General features: G+C 51.1%; 1 protein-coding gene across 2 annotated transcripts; it reads right to left on the bottom strand.

Moving 5' to 3' along the window:
* Positions 1 to 241: 241 nt before the first annotated feature.
* OPN4 (opsin 4) lies at positions 242 to 15139 on the bottom strand (the record flags this gene model as incomplete). 2 transcript variants are annotated; one of them, XM_080926886.1, is made up of 12 exons in its annotated part: positions 14719 to 15139; positions 11477 to 11665; positions 9314 to 9623; positions 8207 to 8352; positions 6716 to 6849; positions 6200 to 6403; positions 5462 to 5633; positions 4987 to 5142; positions 3939 to 4046; positions 2917 to 3097; positions 2046 to 2162; positions 242 to 500 (listed from the first exon to the last, which is right to left on the bottom strand). In XM_080926886.1, the coding sequence occupies exons 3-12, from the start codon at positions 9452 to 9454 to the stop codon at positions 462 to 464; spliced, it is 1398 nt and encodes a 465-aa protein (XP_080783012.1). In that variant the 5' UTR covers positions 9455 to 9623; positions 11477 to 11665; positions 14719 to 15139. The 2 variants fall into 2 exon arrangements, with proteins under 2 accessions (XP_080783012.1, XP_080783011.1); XM_080926885.1 differs by lacking the exon at positions 242 to 500 and having other exon boundaries at positions 1881 to 2162.
* Between the last annotated feature and the right edge of the window lie 1770 nt (positions 15140 to 16909).

Raw genomic sequence — 16909 nt, 5'->3', positions numbered from 1 at the left:
AGTTAGAGGCAAAGAGGTATTCCCAGTGCACAAAGTAAAGTCTGTGTTCAGCTTTGGAGCGCTGGCAGCAGGAGACACAGAGAAGGGCTTTCTGAACCAATGAGATGTCCGGCCTGGTTGTGAAGGACGGCCAAGATGCTTGGCTCATAAATAAATAATGTGTTCCCCAGTGCCATCGCCATTGTCCTTGTCTGGACAATCACGGCATACAGCATCTGAAGAGAGGCAACGGCCACTGGAAGGGAAGCAGGAAAGGAAAACCTGGGTTCGTGCTTCAGGCGGAGCTGAGTAGCCGTGACTGTACTTCACAGTGTGGAAAGGGACATCGTATCCAGTGTAGCAGAGTGACAGGAACACCTTCAAAGCCTCCAGCCTTGTGAGATAATCCTGGGTCTGTGCATGTGGTGGGGAGGTGACAGAGCTAGGCAAGTACCAGCAGAAAGGGAGGACCAGTGGGCATCCTACATCCTGAGGTCCAGACTGGGGAGGTATCCTTTGGCCTGAAAGTAAATAATACACATCTCTTCATCCCTAGGAGCGTCTCAAGGGGCCTCCTAAAACCTCTTCCTATTTGAGAACATAGACAAGTGAAGGGCACTGTGGGAAGGGCGGGGCTGTGGCCAAGGCTGTGGGGATGGACATTCTCAAGGATCACACCCCAAAGAAGGAGCCAGCACAATCTTAGGCTGTATTCAAAATAATCCCTGGGATAGCCTCAGACTCTTGGGCTCCTGAGGTTCAGACTCCTTATGCCGCTGCCCATCCCAGTTCATCTTTCTTCTGCAATGCTCTGTGTGTGAGGCCTCATCCCCTCCATCCCTGCTGCCCTAACCCACTCACCTTTTTCCTTCCTCTGAAAGTTCACTTTACAGTTGCTGTGCCTGTCACCCCATTCCAGGACACCAAGTTCCCTCTCCTGAACCCCACTGTGTTCACTCAAGATGTTCACGTAGATAACTCAACCCCTTCTCCCAGGGAGCCTCAGGGAATTGCCTCTGTGTGCTTGTAACCTGATAGCGGTGCTTGTCACTTATGTTTGGCAACTGCTGACGGTTGGCCTCCATGCCCAAAGCCCCTCCTGGTGCTCCTGCCTCCACCCAGGATAGACACTATTATGTCTTCAGCCGTTCCCTGGCCAGCACAGGCCACTGTCAGGCTTCTGCCCTGGCCTTACATACTGCCCGGGATACAATATAGGGGCTCCCTGATCAGGGACACGGCAGGCTACTCATAAGGAAGCAGCATTGGGGAGGAGAACAGGACATGTCTGTGATCCCAGGGTGGCCAAGGAAGCCTCCGAACACCCAGAGGCTGATAGGGGCTGCTGTGAAAAAGAGAAAGTGGGGGAGCTGTCAGCAGAGGGGGGTGTGCTGCCTGGGTGCCCATGTTCATATTTCCAGTGTTCCAAAATACTGCCTTCTCTAATCACCATCGACATTCCATTCCATAGGCACTGGGGCTGACAGCTGGCCTTCTTTTAATAGCTACAAGTATTCTTGGTGACATCTTGAGCACAAGGCATTGGCAGTGAGCGTGTGTGTGACTAGCAGCCCTCTTCTCCGGGTTTGTCCAGCATCAGAACCACACAGAGAGGTGCACACAGTCACACTCTGTCACCCACACAACACAGAGGCATCCCGGTAACAGAGAGCATGTGTCAGGAACGTGGTCCACACATACATGAATGATTCTCTGCTGGAGGCCACACAGCTTCAAGAGCACATACAGTTGTGTGTATACTCCCATATGCATACAGTATACATATGCTACAACATAGCTAACAGTGTGTTATGCGCACAGAGTTACACAGTCACATGCAGATACTGCCCTAGACACTGTGCTTAGACCCTGCTACAGATGTCTGAGAGCCACAGTGTCCTCTAGGTAGGCAAGGAAAAACGGGAATGTATGGGGTGGGGGTGACTCTGGGAGGCCTGTTCACATAGCCAGCCTGCCTTTCTGGGACAACTTGGCCTGGCTCCCTGCCCTTTCACAGATAGGCAGGTACTGAATCCAGGCACCTTGAGAGTCTTGGATTTCTGTACCTGTGGGCTAGAAGGAGCCTTGACTTCTCCATTTTCCAGGTCCTGACTACAGAAGGATTGTCCGCTTGCTTGCCGGGCAGCTCCCCATGCAGCTGTTGTTTCTGTGTCTGTCCAGCCCTGGGGAGGTCGGTTAGCAACTTTGAGGTGAGAGGGACAGTTTCCTTAGAGCAAATTCATACCTCCTTCCCTTCAGCCTCTACACAGGTATTTACTGGGGGTGGGGGGAACCCATGACATTATTTACAAAGTTGTGGTGGGCAAAGTGCAGGAAAAGAACGCATACCTGTGAGGGGTGTCTGCCTGCTTAAGCATGCAGATATTTAGATAGGTGGCTGTCATGAGAGTCAAGGCCTCTGTTGGCAAACGAGACAGGCTACTCATTTCGACAGGTGGTTTCTACTAGTGGCTCAGAGTGGTTTAAAAGTGTAGATAGTTCTATATCTTAGCAGAAGGCCTCCAGGCCAGAACAGTGGAAGATAGCTGGGCAAACGGGCCATGCTGACTCTGATACACGACAGGTCAAGGCTTGAAGCCAGGTCTGATCTCAGGCTAACGCTCCTCGTTTCCTGTAGTTTGTAGCTCTTTACACCCCCTGTAAGGTTGGCGCTAAGGTGCAGGGATCCTGGGTCAGCTCTTGGCATGGAGAAACAGGTCACTTGGAAAAGCTCATGTTTAGGTCATCTTGCTGCTGGGTAACTTCAGACCACCCATGACTTCTCTGTCCTGGGCATTCCTGCTTGCTGCAGAGGGTGATGCAGTGGAGGTGAATGAAGCGTCCCCCAGTCTAATATGTGGGCTCTGCCACCCAGGTCCAGGTCCCCAGAGCTGGTTGGGGAAGCAAAGGGGAGGTGCCAGCCAATGGGGGACTTACCAGTTCACTCTCAGAACCCAGGGACTCTTGGCGCTTCCGTCCAGAGATCCAGCTGAGGTCTGAGGACTGACTGCTCAGTGTGGAGCGATGGGTGGAGCGGTAGCTGAGGGAGGGATGGCTGCGCTGGCCTGATACTCCAAGAAGCACCCTGAGGCAAGGCAGGAGCTGGGCAATGGCCACCCTGAGGGGGTCATGGATCTGGTTAGGGTGAAGGGGCATGAAAGGGAGAAGGGAAGGGCAGACTAATACAAGAATAGAATTGGACAGACAGACGCTGGTGATGGGCACAGACAGACAGCTAGGTGAGAGAGACTGATAGGCTCCCAGGGCTGATGAGATTAACAACAGAATCAGGGTATGGTGGGGATAGTGGGTTCAACCAACTAGACACCACTTCATGGTTACCCTAGGTGTCATCTCTGGGGATGGGCATCACGGGCACACACTAAGTGCCAAAGGTTAGACTGACGAGGCCTGTGTCAGGAGATTAGCCAAGTGCTGAACATCACCAAACTAAACCAGCTCTGAGAGCCCACAATGGTGCCTCCTTCCCTCCCTCCCTCCCTCCCTCCCTCCCTCCCTCCCTCCCTCCCTCCTTCCCTCCCTCCCTCCCTCTCTCTCTCTCTTTCTTTCTTTCTTCCTTTCTTTCTTTCAGTAGAGCAAGAACCTGACCACATTACCTAACTCAGGAGGCAAGCATGCTTGCTAGGTCAGGTCCTTGCAGGATGTCACAGTCTGAGGGCTTGCCTTTGCACAGAAAGCACTGCTAAGGAGCCACCGTGGCTCCTTAAGACATAGCTCTACACTTAAGAAAGGCTTCCTCTCGGGTACCCACTGATATCTTGTGGGGTGCTGGGGAAGAAGAGGGGAGCATGCCAACTGCGGACCCTCCCAGTGTTATTAGCACCGACCCCCAGCTGATACACACATGAGGGACCAGAGAGACAGCTAACGCCTGCCTTCAGTGGCAGGCCCAGCCCTCCATGCCCCTAGGTGGGCTTGGAGGCTGGAAGAGGCCACACCTGTACTTGGGGTGAGTGATGGCATAAATGATAGGGTTGTAGATGGCGGAAGCCTTGGCAATGACCGCTGGCACCGAGCTCGAGTAGGGCGTCAGGATGTGCGAGTACCTAGGACAGAGAAGGCATGCAGTCCTTATTTATACACCCCGTTGTCTCTATGGCAGATCCTGCCAAGGCCAAAACTAAATCAATGTCAGACCAGTGTAAACCAACGCAACCAGGCTAACCCCATAGTGAGAGACTGGTACCATCAGTGAGAATTCTAGTTTGAAGTGGGTAAGAAGGGAACCAAAGATGGTTGAGGATGGAGCTCAGGGAGAAAGATAGGTTCCACCTGCAGGGGTTGGGGTGGCTAGATTCCACTGTCCCTTAGAACCTATGGGGCTGGCAATATCTCTCCGTGCCATTCAATTGCCCCTGGTCTTCAGACCCTACATGCAACAGTGCCAAGCCCTCACCCCATCCTGTTGTGCACTGCCCCCTTGGATGTCCTAGAGAAACTTCTGGTAGGCACCTAGAGGAGACTGCATTGTTACTACTCGAAAAGATTGGTTCTCGCTCTTGCTCCTTTTGTTCTCTTGCCTTCTTGTTCTCTTAATTAACCTCTTCTCCCTTTGTCTTCCCCCCTCTCTCCATGTGCTCACGGTTGGCCTCTACTCCTCTTCCCTCCAATTGGTTCTCAGATAGCTCAAAGTACCAAAATCTCATTTGTTACTAGACTCAAGCCACAGAGGGTCCTAGCAGGCACCACTTAGGAGCCCAACCTTATATAGCAGCAAACCTAGCTGTGTGCCTATGGCTCAGGCTAATGGGGACCCAAGCATCAGGTTCCCAAGATAGAAAGTTCCCAGACTCCCTGTGTAGCCAGAGTATATCCCCCAGTATATCCCTGAAGCTTCTGGGAACTGGGCAAGCTTAGTGGGGTGAGACATGTTGCACAGGGGGAGGGCAAGGCTGTAAAGCTGGATCTTGGATGTCAGGATAGCTGATTTGGGTCAGGTTGGACCTGCGCCATCAGCCCCTGTGCAGCTCTATGGCTCCTACTCACCCAGCAAAGGCCACCAGGGCCACCGTGGCGTAGGGAGCCCAGGACAGCACGAAGAGGAGGATGGCAATCAGTGCGACCTTGGCCATCTTCCATTCGCTCTGCAGCCGCTGCCGCTGCCGCCGCCGCAGAGGGGACTCACCGCAGCCCTCACAAGCCCTAGGAAGGTTGCATCTGGGTTGTAGCAAGTACCAGGCTCATAACGACTGCAGGGGACCTCTCTGGACGATTCTCGGGGACATATAGAAGGGCTCATCTTTTCCTGCACAGACAGCTCTGACTTCCAGAAAGTCACTGAGCCTCAGCTGCCCTCCTGTGGTTCTGCCAGGATTGCAGTCTCTAAGTCCTCCTCAGAGGACCTTGTCTCTGGGAACTTTCCTAGATACCCCCATAAGCATGTGAGCCCACCTGTCTTAACCTATCTGCATCTCAGCACGTTCTGACGGGCAGACCCTCCCTTCTTGGGTTCAGCTCTTACCGGCCTGTCTCTCGGATGGCCCTGAAGATGAAGAAGTAGCAGAAGATGATGATAAGCAGAGGGAGGACGAAGACAAAGCAGAAGAGCAGCATGGTGTAGGCGCGCACCCGGGGTGTGAAGGTCATGTAGTCCCAGGAGCAGGATGTCAGCAGCCCCTCGGGAACGTAGGAACCTGGGAGCCGGGGACAGGTGCTCAGCCTTCCCTGTGGTCTTGCCTAGGGTAGCTTGCTCAGGAAGGGTTTCGGATGTGGGGCTTGTGGTTCCTAAGCACAACCCGGCCCCAGCCACATGCCTGCCCTGCCCAGAATGGAGAAAGCTGGTGACAATTGAGAGATGTGAAGGGAGACTCCCCAGTTGGTTCTAACAGGGACACTAGTCTAGCACTGACTGGAGCTCCTCTGTAGCCCCAGGGCCATGGTTCTCAGGGCTAAAGTCTTGCAGCTTGTCCTGCCGGCTGGGGCCTCACAGTCCAGTGCCTGGCTGGTCTGACTCACTACAAACTCAGTGTCGAACACGCCCCGCTTGCTCCCATTCCCTTACCCCTGTATTTGGTGACAGGTTTCCTGACTGGTGCTCTACTCCCTGGCGAAGTACGCTGAGCTCCCCCACCCCATGCTAGTGATGCCCCTGAATGTCCATCTGACTTGAGGCTGTCTGACAGCTCTCCAACCCGACCTTCCTTAAACTTCTTGTCTAGGCCTCTCTCTGCCTCTCCCCTAATTCCACCAACACACTTACTCCAGCCAAAGAAGGGCGGCAGACTCCAGACCAGGGCATAAAGCCAGACACCTAGCAGGACTAGTGCCGTTCGTCTTTTGGATCCCATGCCGATGGTGGCCAGTGGGCGGGTGATCACCAGATAGCGGTCCATGGCTATGGCTGTCAGGGTGATCATGGAAGTGATTCCAAAAACAGCCCCACAGAAGGCATAGAACTCGCAACCTGTAGGTAAACCCACTTCCCTAAGTCCCTGGGGAAGAAAGTCCCTGAGGGTGGGACAAACTCAGCTCCTTCCCTAACCTCCCAGAAAACAGGTCCGAGCCATCTCCACCCTTCTTGCTTGTCAAATCTGACCAGAACGGCCGAGGCCTCCAGACCAGAACATCATCTTTTCTCTTTAGTCACAGGATTCAGGGTGGCACTCACTTGCTCAGCAAGAACAGATCACCTCATCTGAGCCACCTTCCACCGCTGCGGCATCCCTTCATTAAGACCCCTTCTTCCCTATGGCAAGAAGGAGCCCCAAGCGTCTACCTGTCTCCCCAAAGAGCCACTTCTTGTAGAGGCTGCTGGCAAAGAAGACCGGGGCCTGAGTGAATGACATGAAGAAGTCGCTGACGGCGAGGTTGATGATGAACATGTTTGCTGGTGTCCTCAGGCCTCTGTTCCTGTGAGGTCAGAGGAAGTCAGGGCATGCTTCCCAATACCCCCAGAGCTACGGAAGAAATGGCTCACCCTCAGCTATTCGTGCATGAACATATACACACATGCTACTATGCTAAACGTACACAGGCATACAAACATACTATGCATGCACACACAGCCCCACTCGCATGCATGGCACACAGGCTGGGGCTCTTGGGCCTCAGACCTGTGTCTCAATTCAACAAATAGCACCAATTATATGGACTCAGAGCTCTCCAGTGGTGGGTTCCTCACAAAGAAGTGAGAAGGAGCATCTCCAGCAATTGCTGTGCTGTCCAGAAGGCTGCTTCTTAGTCACATCCCTTTTTCCTTCTCACACTCTGGATTACTCCATCTGTGTGACTTACTCTGGACTCGGTCTCCCAACAGTGTCCCTCTAGACTCCCCCTCCCATGTGCTCTGATACATTCTTACTAGCTTCTCAGGCCTTCTTCCTCTCTTCTTCCCTACCTCTCTTCTCCTTTTGCTCCTTCTTCTGCCCATCCTGGCCCTGCCCAACTCAGCCTGTCTCTTCAGAGTTCACACTTGAGGTGGCGAAAGGCCCAAGAACTTATGGCTATGACCATGGGACAGGTGCATTCACCAACCTCCTCTAACACCATCCATGTTAATATATCTAATCCTAAAGGGGGCATAAATGGTTCCCATTGTCCAGATGAGAGTACTAAAGCCTTCACTCACAAAAGGACTTAGTCCTCATTACAGCTCAGTAAGTTGCAAAGTCAGGATTCATCACCAAGCAATGCACATACTGAAGAAAGGCCCGTGATGAGAGAGCCACAGTTCCATGCTTAGAGATGAGATGTGCACTGCAGCGGGTAACTAGCTGGTTCAGTTCTTCAGCGCATCTGTGGTGGAGCCTGAAGTTTGCTCACTTCCCAGCCTGTTATACCAGAAGTCAGCAAGGGAGGGATGCGGAGGTGTGGCTCAGCTAGGAGTGGCTGGTGAGGGTCCTAGTGTTTAAAGACGTTCTTCATGGTAGAGGGAGAGGGAGGATTCCTCTGGGTGCAGAGGATGACAGAGGTGAACCGAGAGCAGAGACCTGAAGATCCTAACAGTACTACCCACCTCACAGGCTATGTCTGAGGCCCAATGGGCATGCGTGTGTGTTCAGCATTCCCTGGGCCACTTTTCCCTTTTCATCCGCTAGATGAAAAAGTTGTTGCTAGACCTGTTACTATGGAAGGTGTGCTGTTCACTTCTCTGCCCATCCTAAGGTGCCCTGGATAGAGCTGGGTGGCACTTTTACCTGTGCATTATGTTTTATCTATATGTGTGGATATACACAGTGCCCTTGACCCAACCCCACCAACCAGGCACCTGCAGAAGGTGTAGATGACCGTCAGATTGCCCAGCACACCTGTGAGTCCCACCAGCAGAATCACCGTGCCTAGGGCATAGTGAACACGGGCTGGGATGTCGGCTGTGGGGAAGGGGACCCAGGCAGCAGCCTGAGGTGCAGATGTCTGTGGAGAGAAAGAAAGGAGAGTGTCGCCTAAGGACATCCCTGGGAAGAAATAAGTTGCCAATGAAACGAGAGGGTAAACGGAGGTATGGGTGAAAAGCTATGGCCAGCCCACAGGAGAAATCGCAGGTTTTCCAAACTTTAACTCTCAGCCTACGTATGTGCGGGTGCTGAGCTCCTGAGATGGAGGTGAAAGGCTCAGATGGCCTGCTGGAGGTCAGAGGTCAGGACCAATGCATGCCAGCGGAACAGGGCACACCTTGGGTGACCTTAAGGAATCAGTAGAGCTTCTGGGTCCTGCCCTCCCGATGGATAGACACCCCATAGCAATCCTCCAAGGAGAACTTGCAACCCTTGTAGCAAAACTGAGGGTCACAACCATCTGTAATGAGATCTGATGCCCTCTTCTGTTGTGTCTGAAGACAGCTACAAGTGTACTCATATAAATAAAATAAATACATCTTTAAAACCAAACTGAGGACTGACACTGAAGCCTGACAAAAGAGGAAGAAAAACTTTTCACTAGAAAGAAAGCTCGGGTTTCTCAGGGCTGCGGCAGGGAGGTCATTTCCCCGCTGAGGTTAGTATACAGGGGCTGAGGACATCTCTCAGTGAGAGGCAGGAGTCTGTTCATTGTCCTGCCCAAGTCTGGAAGCCTGGGGCATGCCTGTCCCCCTAGAATACTCCCACAGGGATCTAGTCAATTTCTGGAAAGAATAGATGTCACCAAGGAAGAGCAGGTCACTCTTCCTTTCTGGTCCTCCCAGTGATCTCTGCTGATGAAGACAATTTCTGTGCCCTCTTGTCTCAGCCACTTTGTGTAGAGAAAGCTTAGAGAGATTCAGTGATGCCCAAGGTCCTTCATCTAAGCTCAGACCTTTTCTATCTCCCTGTCAAAACAGGGGTGGGGTGCAGGGCTGGGAACAGGAGTCTCTGTGCATGCACATGCTCCCCAAACTTACCGTGGGGCTAACAGATAGAAGCTGAACTCTCACAGAGACGCTCGGAGTGCTGTTCCAAATGCCTCGTAGGGCAGGGCTGGCTGTCAGGCTGGGATCCTGAGTTAAGCTTGACGGGACTCTTTGTCCCGAAGGAGAGTTCATGCTCAGCTCTCAGAGGACTTAAAGGCACGGGAAGCTCAGGGATCTGTCCCCGGACTTCTCTGGCTTTACATCATCCTTAGCACTGCGGCCTGGTCCACCGGCTGCCTGTTCCCATGCCGGGCAGAGATCCAGCCTGGAGCTGCTCTTTGGGCTGCTGACTGCTCAATGTCTGATGAAGCACAAAGGAATGAGTGCGGGCAGCAGGATCCCTCCACGCGTTTAAGTAGCAGGACTGGGTAGGGAGGAGACTACACATGCTCAGTGGCTCCCTGCTTCTGGCGGTCTCTGAAGCGGGTCCCTGATGTCCGCCCACAAGGGTCTGATGGTGGTGACATGAATATGTGTGTCTGTGTGCATGCGGATGCCTATGGGGACACTAGGAGGCTCAGCTCCCGGACACTGGGCAAGAGACTCTGTCCTTCGCACCTCCTTTCTTCTGAGAGTTATCAGGAACGGCCCCTGCTCTTCTGAGAGGCAAGGTGGTCACTGGGGAGGTAAATCTATGTGAGATTCTATCTTTGAGTCTATCCACGAACCCATAACATCTTCACACTTCCCTGCACAAAGGGAGATGCTACAATGCCCTCTGGTATACAGGGACAAGAAATGCTTTTAGATAGATGTAGCACTGTGTGCCTTTAGTGTCAGTGGCACAAGAGACAAAGACAAGGGGAATCTCTTGAACTCATTAGTTTGAGACCAATCTGGGCAACATAGTGATTCTTTAAAAAAAAAAAAAGTAGATTTAGGGCTGGAGAGATGGCTCAGAGGTTAAGATCTAATGCTATTCTTTCAGAGGAGCCAAGTTTGGAACCAGCACCCATGCCTTAAACTCCAGCACTCTGCTGAGCTCTTCCAGTATCTGCATTCACATGGACATACCCACATGCAGATGCACACACTTACACATCATCATCATCATCACAACAACAACAACAAATAATAATAAACTTAAAAGATGGTTTTTCCTGGAGAAATTAATGCACCAAGGTTCACCAGGATGTGTACTGTGCCCTTCTCATGTCTGTGTGTGGGCCAGGCTTCTCCTATATCGTGCAGCTAAGTGAGTGTCAGGGACCTACTCTTTGCTACTGTTCCTCTGAAGATGCTCTGCAGCAGCCTTATCTGGGAGTACTGACAGGCCAAGCTCAGGTACTAGGCCAGCAGTTCTTAACCTTTCACTGGGGTTGCCTAAGACTGTCAGAAAACACAGATATTTTTGGTTCATAACAGTAGCAAAATTACAGTCATGAGGTTGCAATGAAAATAACTTTATGCTCGGGGGTCACCAACACCACAAGGAACTGTATTAAATAAAGGGTTGCAGTATTAGGAAGGTTGAGAAGCACTGCCCGAGACAGTGAGGTCATGGCTGCCAGAGGAGAAAGGAAGTATCCCACAGCACCGGCTTCTAGTACCTTGGGACCTTCCTGAGGGTTAGATTCAGGATCTGGTAAAGGGTTGGGGAGGCTTGATCACATGGGATGTGGAAGTCATAGGCAGTGTCATTTGCCTAGGGGGAGAGCAGCCATTGAAACTGCCTTTCTTGAGTATTGCTGAAAGCTTGTAGTTCCAGCCTCTACTCATGTGCAACTCTCTAAACCTTACCTGTCCCCTGCTCAAACAGACTCTGCCAATATTATCAAGGAAGTCTTCCTGGGGACCTGGGATGTTCAGAAGCACCCGTGCATCCTCTGCAGCACATGAGGTGATGTCATTGCACCCGGTCCCCTCTCCCCTGGGGCCACAGACAGGTCTGTTTTATTTATTTCTGTGGCCCTCTGAGGAGCAGCACCCACATACACCGTACAAAGGGGGCGGAAAAAAACCTCTTCTCCTTGGTCCTTGCTTCTCAAAGTGTGGTCTGAGGGAAGCCTGTGAGAGTCAGGCGAGTCAACACGCATCATATGCAAGGGGAGGCATCGATCTGGGTTCTAGAGGACTTCATGAAAAGGATGGGGAACAGCAGATTTGAAAAGACACCGAGGCCACCCAGAGAATAGTAATGGTAGGATGGACTACCTTGCCTAAGGCTGGAAAGGACCAGAGGAGTGAAGGATCTTGAGAATTGCAGGAGCTGGGACTGCACAGCTGGGTGTCCTGGAAAGAAGGTCCTCACAGCTAGGATGTGGCTGGACCGGTGCTGTAGAATTCAGTGGGTCTTCTTTGGTCTCCAGTCTTCAGAGGGTGCTACTGACCCCCAGAAGCCTGCTAACAGGACAGAGAGATGTGGTGCCTTGTGACACCGAGCTGGGGCAGGGTGTGGTGCAAACTGGTATCAGCCGGCTTCCCTGTGTCATTCATCCCTCCTGCACCTCTGTTACCCCTCTGCAGCTGTAGTCAGTGGGTTCACTGGGTTCCAGTTCACCTGCAACACTCTGTTCTTTGATTCTCTTACCCCGGCCCAGTGCTCCCTTGGGAGTGGTAGTTTGAGTCATGGGAGGGGCCATGGTGCCAACTCGTGGCTGTGCCCAGATTCTGTGGTGTCACTGTTCATCCCAAGCGACCCTTCTGCTCATCCTGGTTTCAGCCTCTACCCATGATCCCATTTATCTCTCCATTCCCACCCCACCCCTAGCCACTGTACTAAGGGAGACCAGGGGCTCACAGCCCGTACTGCTTGAAGTCTGCCCTTCACGCTTCCATAGCATGCCTGGCTGGAGGTGGGAAAAGCTTTTTGGACCTCTCATCCCTAGAGGTGCTACTGGGAGCAAGTGAAGTGGGGATCCTAAGAGGGTGGAGAGCCTGGTGAGAGGCTGCCAAAGTGGCGGAAGGGTGGGGTGGGGTACCATTAACCTGGTAACAAAGATGCTGTCCATAGGGCTCCACACTGATTTTCCTTAGGGGTCTTCCAAGGCCCAGAATTCTTGTCCTCTGTAGAAAAGCCCTCAGTGTCCCTACCAGGAAATCTGATTGTGAGGCTAAGAAGGTAAGAGGCTCCTGGCCCCTCCCCACCATCCACAGCACAGGACATCTCTGGTTCACCCTGGGCAGTGGGATTGTAATTCCAGTCTCAAGTCTTCCAGGCTTCCTCTGGGGATTGGTTTCCTCATCCAAGGCCTATATGGTTACCCAGAGGCTCCTGGGAAATTCCATGGAGCTGTTTCCAGGGGAATATTAAGTATCATAATGAGCACAGCCCTGAAGGCAGCTGGCCAACAGCCTTCCATTACCTGGAATCTGGCAAACCCCATAAGAATGGGAACCTCCTTCTCATGGCCCAGGGGGAGGGGCTAAGAAAAAGACCTCTATGCTTCCTTTTGCTGTGGGACCTGTCTCTTCCTCTTTCCCTGGTCTAAGCATGCTGTTCCATGCTGTTCCCAGCCTAATCCACCCAAGGACCCAGACAAATGACCCTGGAAGCCTGTTAACAGCCTGAGACATACAAAATTCATTTGTTTCCTCTGGCTTTCTTCCTTTAGATAACTCCCCACACCCTCACATGATTGCACTTCAGCGTTCCCTGAGTCTCTCCTCAGAAACCCTTCATTAACCAGAGGACACAGGGGAAAGTGGGGACTCCAAAGAACAGTGGAGAATGTGAGCGTCTACACAGCCTTTGAGACTGTCTTATGCCCCCCACAGACACCTGCAGCCTTTCCCAAGGTCCCTACATACCTAACCTTGGGCACTTGGCCCTGGGTACTCAGGCCACCAATGATGGGTTTATTTATTTAATCTATCTGTGCTGTTCCAGTGAATCCAGTCTGAGGTACTCCAACACCATTCTGAGATCAGCATTCATTCATTCCTTAAGCTTACTGCCTGGGTTGCCATCCGAGCCAGCGGCTACCCTGGGTGAGCTCGATGTTTAATTTGGGAGCGGCAACATGATCATGTCTCAGAAAACAGCCCACTCTTCCTTCAGGCAACCATTCTATGGAGCAGGACGGGTGAGATATGGGAACGAGGGAACACATTCAGGGACACACAAGTAATGCCCCTGAGTCAAATTTCCTTTTAACGTGAAAACTGGCCACACAAGATGGACATGTGGGTATACCAGATGGCAGAGAACCCTGCCATATGGCTGCCCATTGAAAGTGAGGTGCACTCCTTAGGGCTTTCCTGCTTCTTGGTTTGTGCACAGGACCATGGCTATGCAGAGGCTTCTGTACCCAGAGATCAACTTCCTTTGGTCCCATACAGGAAAGGGAGGGAAACACTCTGCTTTCTCCATATATTTCTGCTGATCACAGCTATGGGGCCAACTCATTCTGTACAAAGTAAGGCCTCTGTGTGAGGAAAGAAGGAGTTTATTCATTTGGCTTATAACAGTCCAGAGCAATTTTTATTTTATTTTATTTTATTTTATTTTCAGACAGCATAATCCTGACTGTCCTGGAACTCACTCTGTAGACCGGGCTGGCCTCAAACTTAGAGGTACATCTGCCTCTGCCTCCCAGTGCCGGGATTAAAGGTATGCACTACCACAGCCCGACCCAGAGCAATATCTAATGGCTGAGAGAGCAAAAGTATCAGACAGAAATGGAACAGGATAAAAATCTATAGGGAATTTCAGAGACTGACCAACCAGAGTATTCTACCACAGAACTATGTACATGGGTCTGCTCCAGCTCTATTCCACCAGCCCTACCTCACGTCGGTGTGACCCCAGGACAGTGTGGCCCTGCATGGAAACTGTGGGTGTCTTCTGCTGTGGTTGTCAACATGGCCACTTCACAGTGAAATCCCAAAGCTGTAAGCAGTGTGGATTTTTTTTTCCCATTAGACCTGGCACTGTCCTTGAAGACTTAGGAAACAAAAGGTCAAGAGAACATGTGTGTGAAGCCTACCAAACAAACTTTCAACTTGAAAATTGACACATAAGACAGGCAGGACAACCTGCCATGTGGGTGCCCCTGTGGTCCACACACCTTGGTCTACCTACCCCTCTGGCCCACACAAGTAGCTGTTTGCTGAAGATGGACCTTAGGTAGCATTTCAGCTCCACCACTGACAGCGCAAAAATGTGGGTAGAGACAAAGAACGACACACCTTGGAGTTTCTAGCCCACAGAATGAAGTATGTACCATATGATGTGACGCTTATGGCACCATCATCACACGGTGGCCCAGTAAAGGTAATCTCATCTGAAGGTATGCTGTGAGTGTATTTTGCAATATTGGCGACACAGTAAAATCACCTATTCACAGACCTCTCTGAACACATCCCTGTCAAAAAGCAAAGCAGTGCCATGCTGAAACCTGCCTGGGACACCTCCCAACTGTTCTAAGAAACTGATGGAAGTGCAGGACACTCACCTGACCCAGGGTCCAGGCTCCATCTTCCGAGGCCATGAAGAGGAGGTAGCATGCTGCCCGTTAACTTCCTGGGATGTTTCAAATGTTGGCCTCTGTATCCATTCTCAGAGACTCTGATCTGGTTGGCACGGTAAACTTTACAAAGAAAACACTGTTCATCATTAGCATCTTATCTGCTGCCTGGCCCAGGAAGTGACACTATTAGGAAGAGTGGTGTGTCACTGTGGGTGTGGGATTTGAGATCCATCTCCTAGCTGCCTGGAAGACAATCCTCTGCTAGCAGCCTTCAGATAAAGATGTAAAACTCTCAGCTCCTCCTGCTCCATGCCTGCCTGGATGCTGCCATGCTCCTGCCTTGATGATAATGAACTAAATCTCTGAACTTGTAAGCCAGCTCCAATTTAATGCTGTTCTTATAAGAGTTGCCTTGGTCACAGTGTCTGTTCACAACAGTAAAACCCTATCACAGATACCCTTTCATGCACTGCAGATGCCCCAGCTCCCAGCTCTGTCTCTGTTCTTGATGCAGGTGGGGTTGAGAGCAAATTTCTGTCTTCTTTGGTCTGCAGCTACTCAGGCCCAGGGCCTACATTCAAGCTGCTGGTGCATCTGAGCCTCTGACAAATGAGGACAATAGTAGAGTCGGGGACCAGACACTGGTACATCAAGAGCAGAAGGTCATAGAAGAGGAGTCTGGAGAACAGAATCATAATGGGCACAAGCCGTAGAGCCGAGGGGTGAGACAGAAGGGCCAGGTTCTCAGCCTGAGGTGTGTGGGTTTGTAAGACTTGAATCAAGCCTTAACTACCTGGAGACTCCCTTGAATGAGAAGAGAGATTGGGGATCAATGTAAACACAAAGGGTTTATTTTCCAGTGCGTCAACCCTCAATCAGCCCTTTCTGGCAAGTGACTGAAAGGTGACCCCAAATGGCTATAACAGCTTTTATACTTCTTAGGGACATGAGTTACGTCAGCAAGGTTACAGTTTAAACTTATTGGCTAAGCATATTGACTTTTAAATCTATTGGCTAGCAAGCGTGACACATATTTGAACTTTACCTGGGGGTTTTCAGAGGGTCAGTCAGTACATTCTGAGGATTTTTTTAGTCAAGAATGTTCCTGTGGGTGGAGAGTGGAACTTGGCCTAGCCTTATCCCTAGGCAGGAGGGAGAAGCTGTAAGGAGGGTGTGGGATTGTAAAAGCCCTTAGGGTCCCTCAGGTTGAACCAGGAATTTAGATGGGAGGAAATGGAAAGAAACAAAGAAAGAAAGAAGAAATAAGAAAGAAACTAACATCCCACTAGGAGAGAGCTGGTTTCACACAAGTGCTGACACATCTGAGAGCACTGGTGAGACCACCACCTCAGCTCAAATTCCTGGCCCAAGAGAAAACCGCCTGGATCCCTCAGGACACAGGAACTGAAGAACAGTCTGGGACAGGATCTTTCCGGTTTCTGCCTGCAACTGGAGCTGACGTTACGTTGCAGCTCTCTATACTCAGACCCTACTGGGAGAGAGCTGGTTCCCCAGAAGTGCTTAAACACCTGAGAGTACAGGTAAGACCACCACTTCTGCTCTAAGGGGTCCTCCTGGAGCCCACAGGACACAGGAACTGAGAAGCAGTCTGGAACAGGATCCTTCCTGTTTCTGCCTGTGCCTGGATATGACCAGGTACCAGAGCACTGAGAACCCGGACCCCTCTGGGAGAGAGCTGGTCCTCCAGAAGTGCTGAGTCACCTGAGAGCACAGGAGGGTCAAGCCACTGTCAGAATCAGCAAAACCAGCTGACACCAGAGATAAGCAGATGTCAAGAAGCAAGTCCAAGAACTTAAGCAAAAGAAACCAGGGTATTTTATGACAAAACCAAATTTACACACTATTTTTTCACAAATCCAGCCCTACAAAGGACAATAGATGGAAAACTCTAACACATGGAGGAAAACCTAGACAAAGCAAGAAAGTAATCGTGTTTTTCAACTAACCCAAAAGAAGACAGCCACACAAACATAATTACACCTTTAACAACAAAACTCACAGGAAACAAGAATCATTGGTCCCTAATATCTCTCAATATCAATGGAATCAATTACCCAATAAAAAGACATAGACTAACAAACTTGATATGTAAAGAGGACCCAACATTTTGCTGCATACAAGAAATACACCTCAGTGACAAAAATATATACAACCT

The sequence above is a fragment of the Micromys minutus genome, assembly GCF_963924665.1.
Source record: "Micromys minutus genome assembly, chromosome: 12".
In the NCBI taxonomy this organism is placed as follows: Eukaryota; Metazoa; Chordata; class Mammalia; order Rodentia; family Muridae; genus Micromys; species Micromys minutus.
Note: the sequence above shows the minus strand (reverse complement) of the source record. Positions and strands in the feature narration are given on the sequence as shown.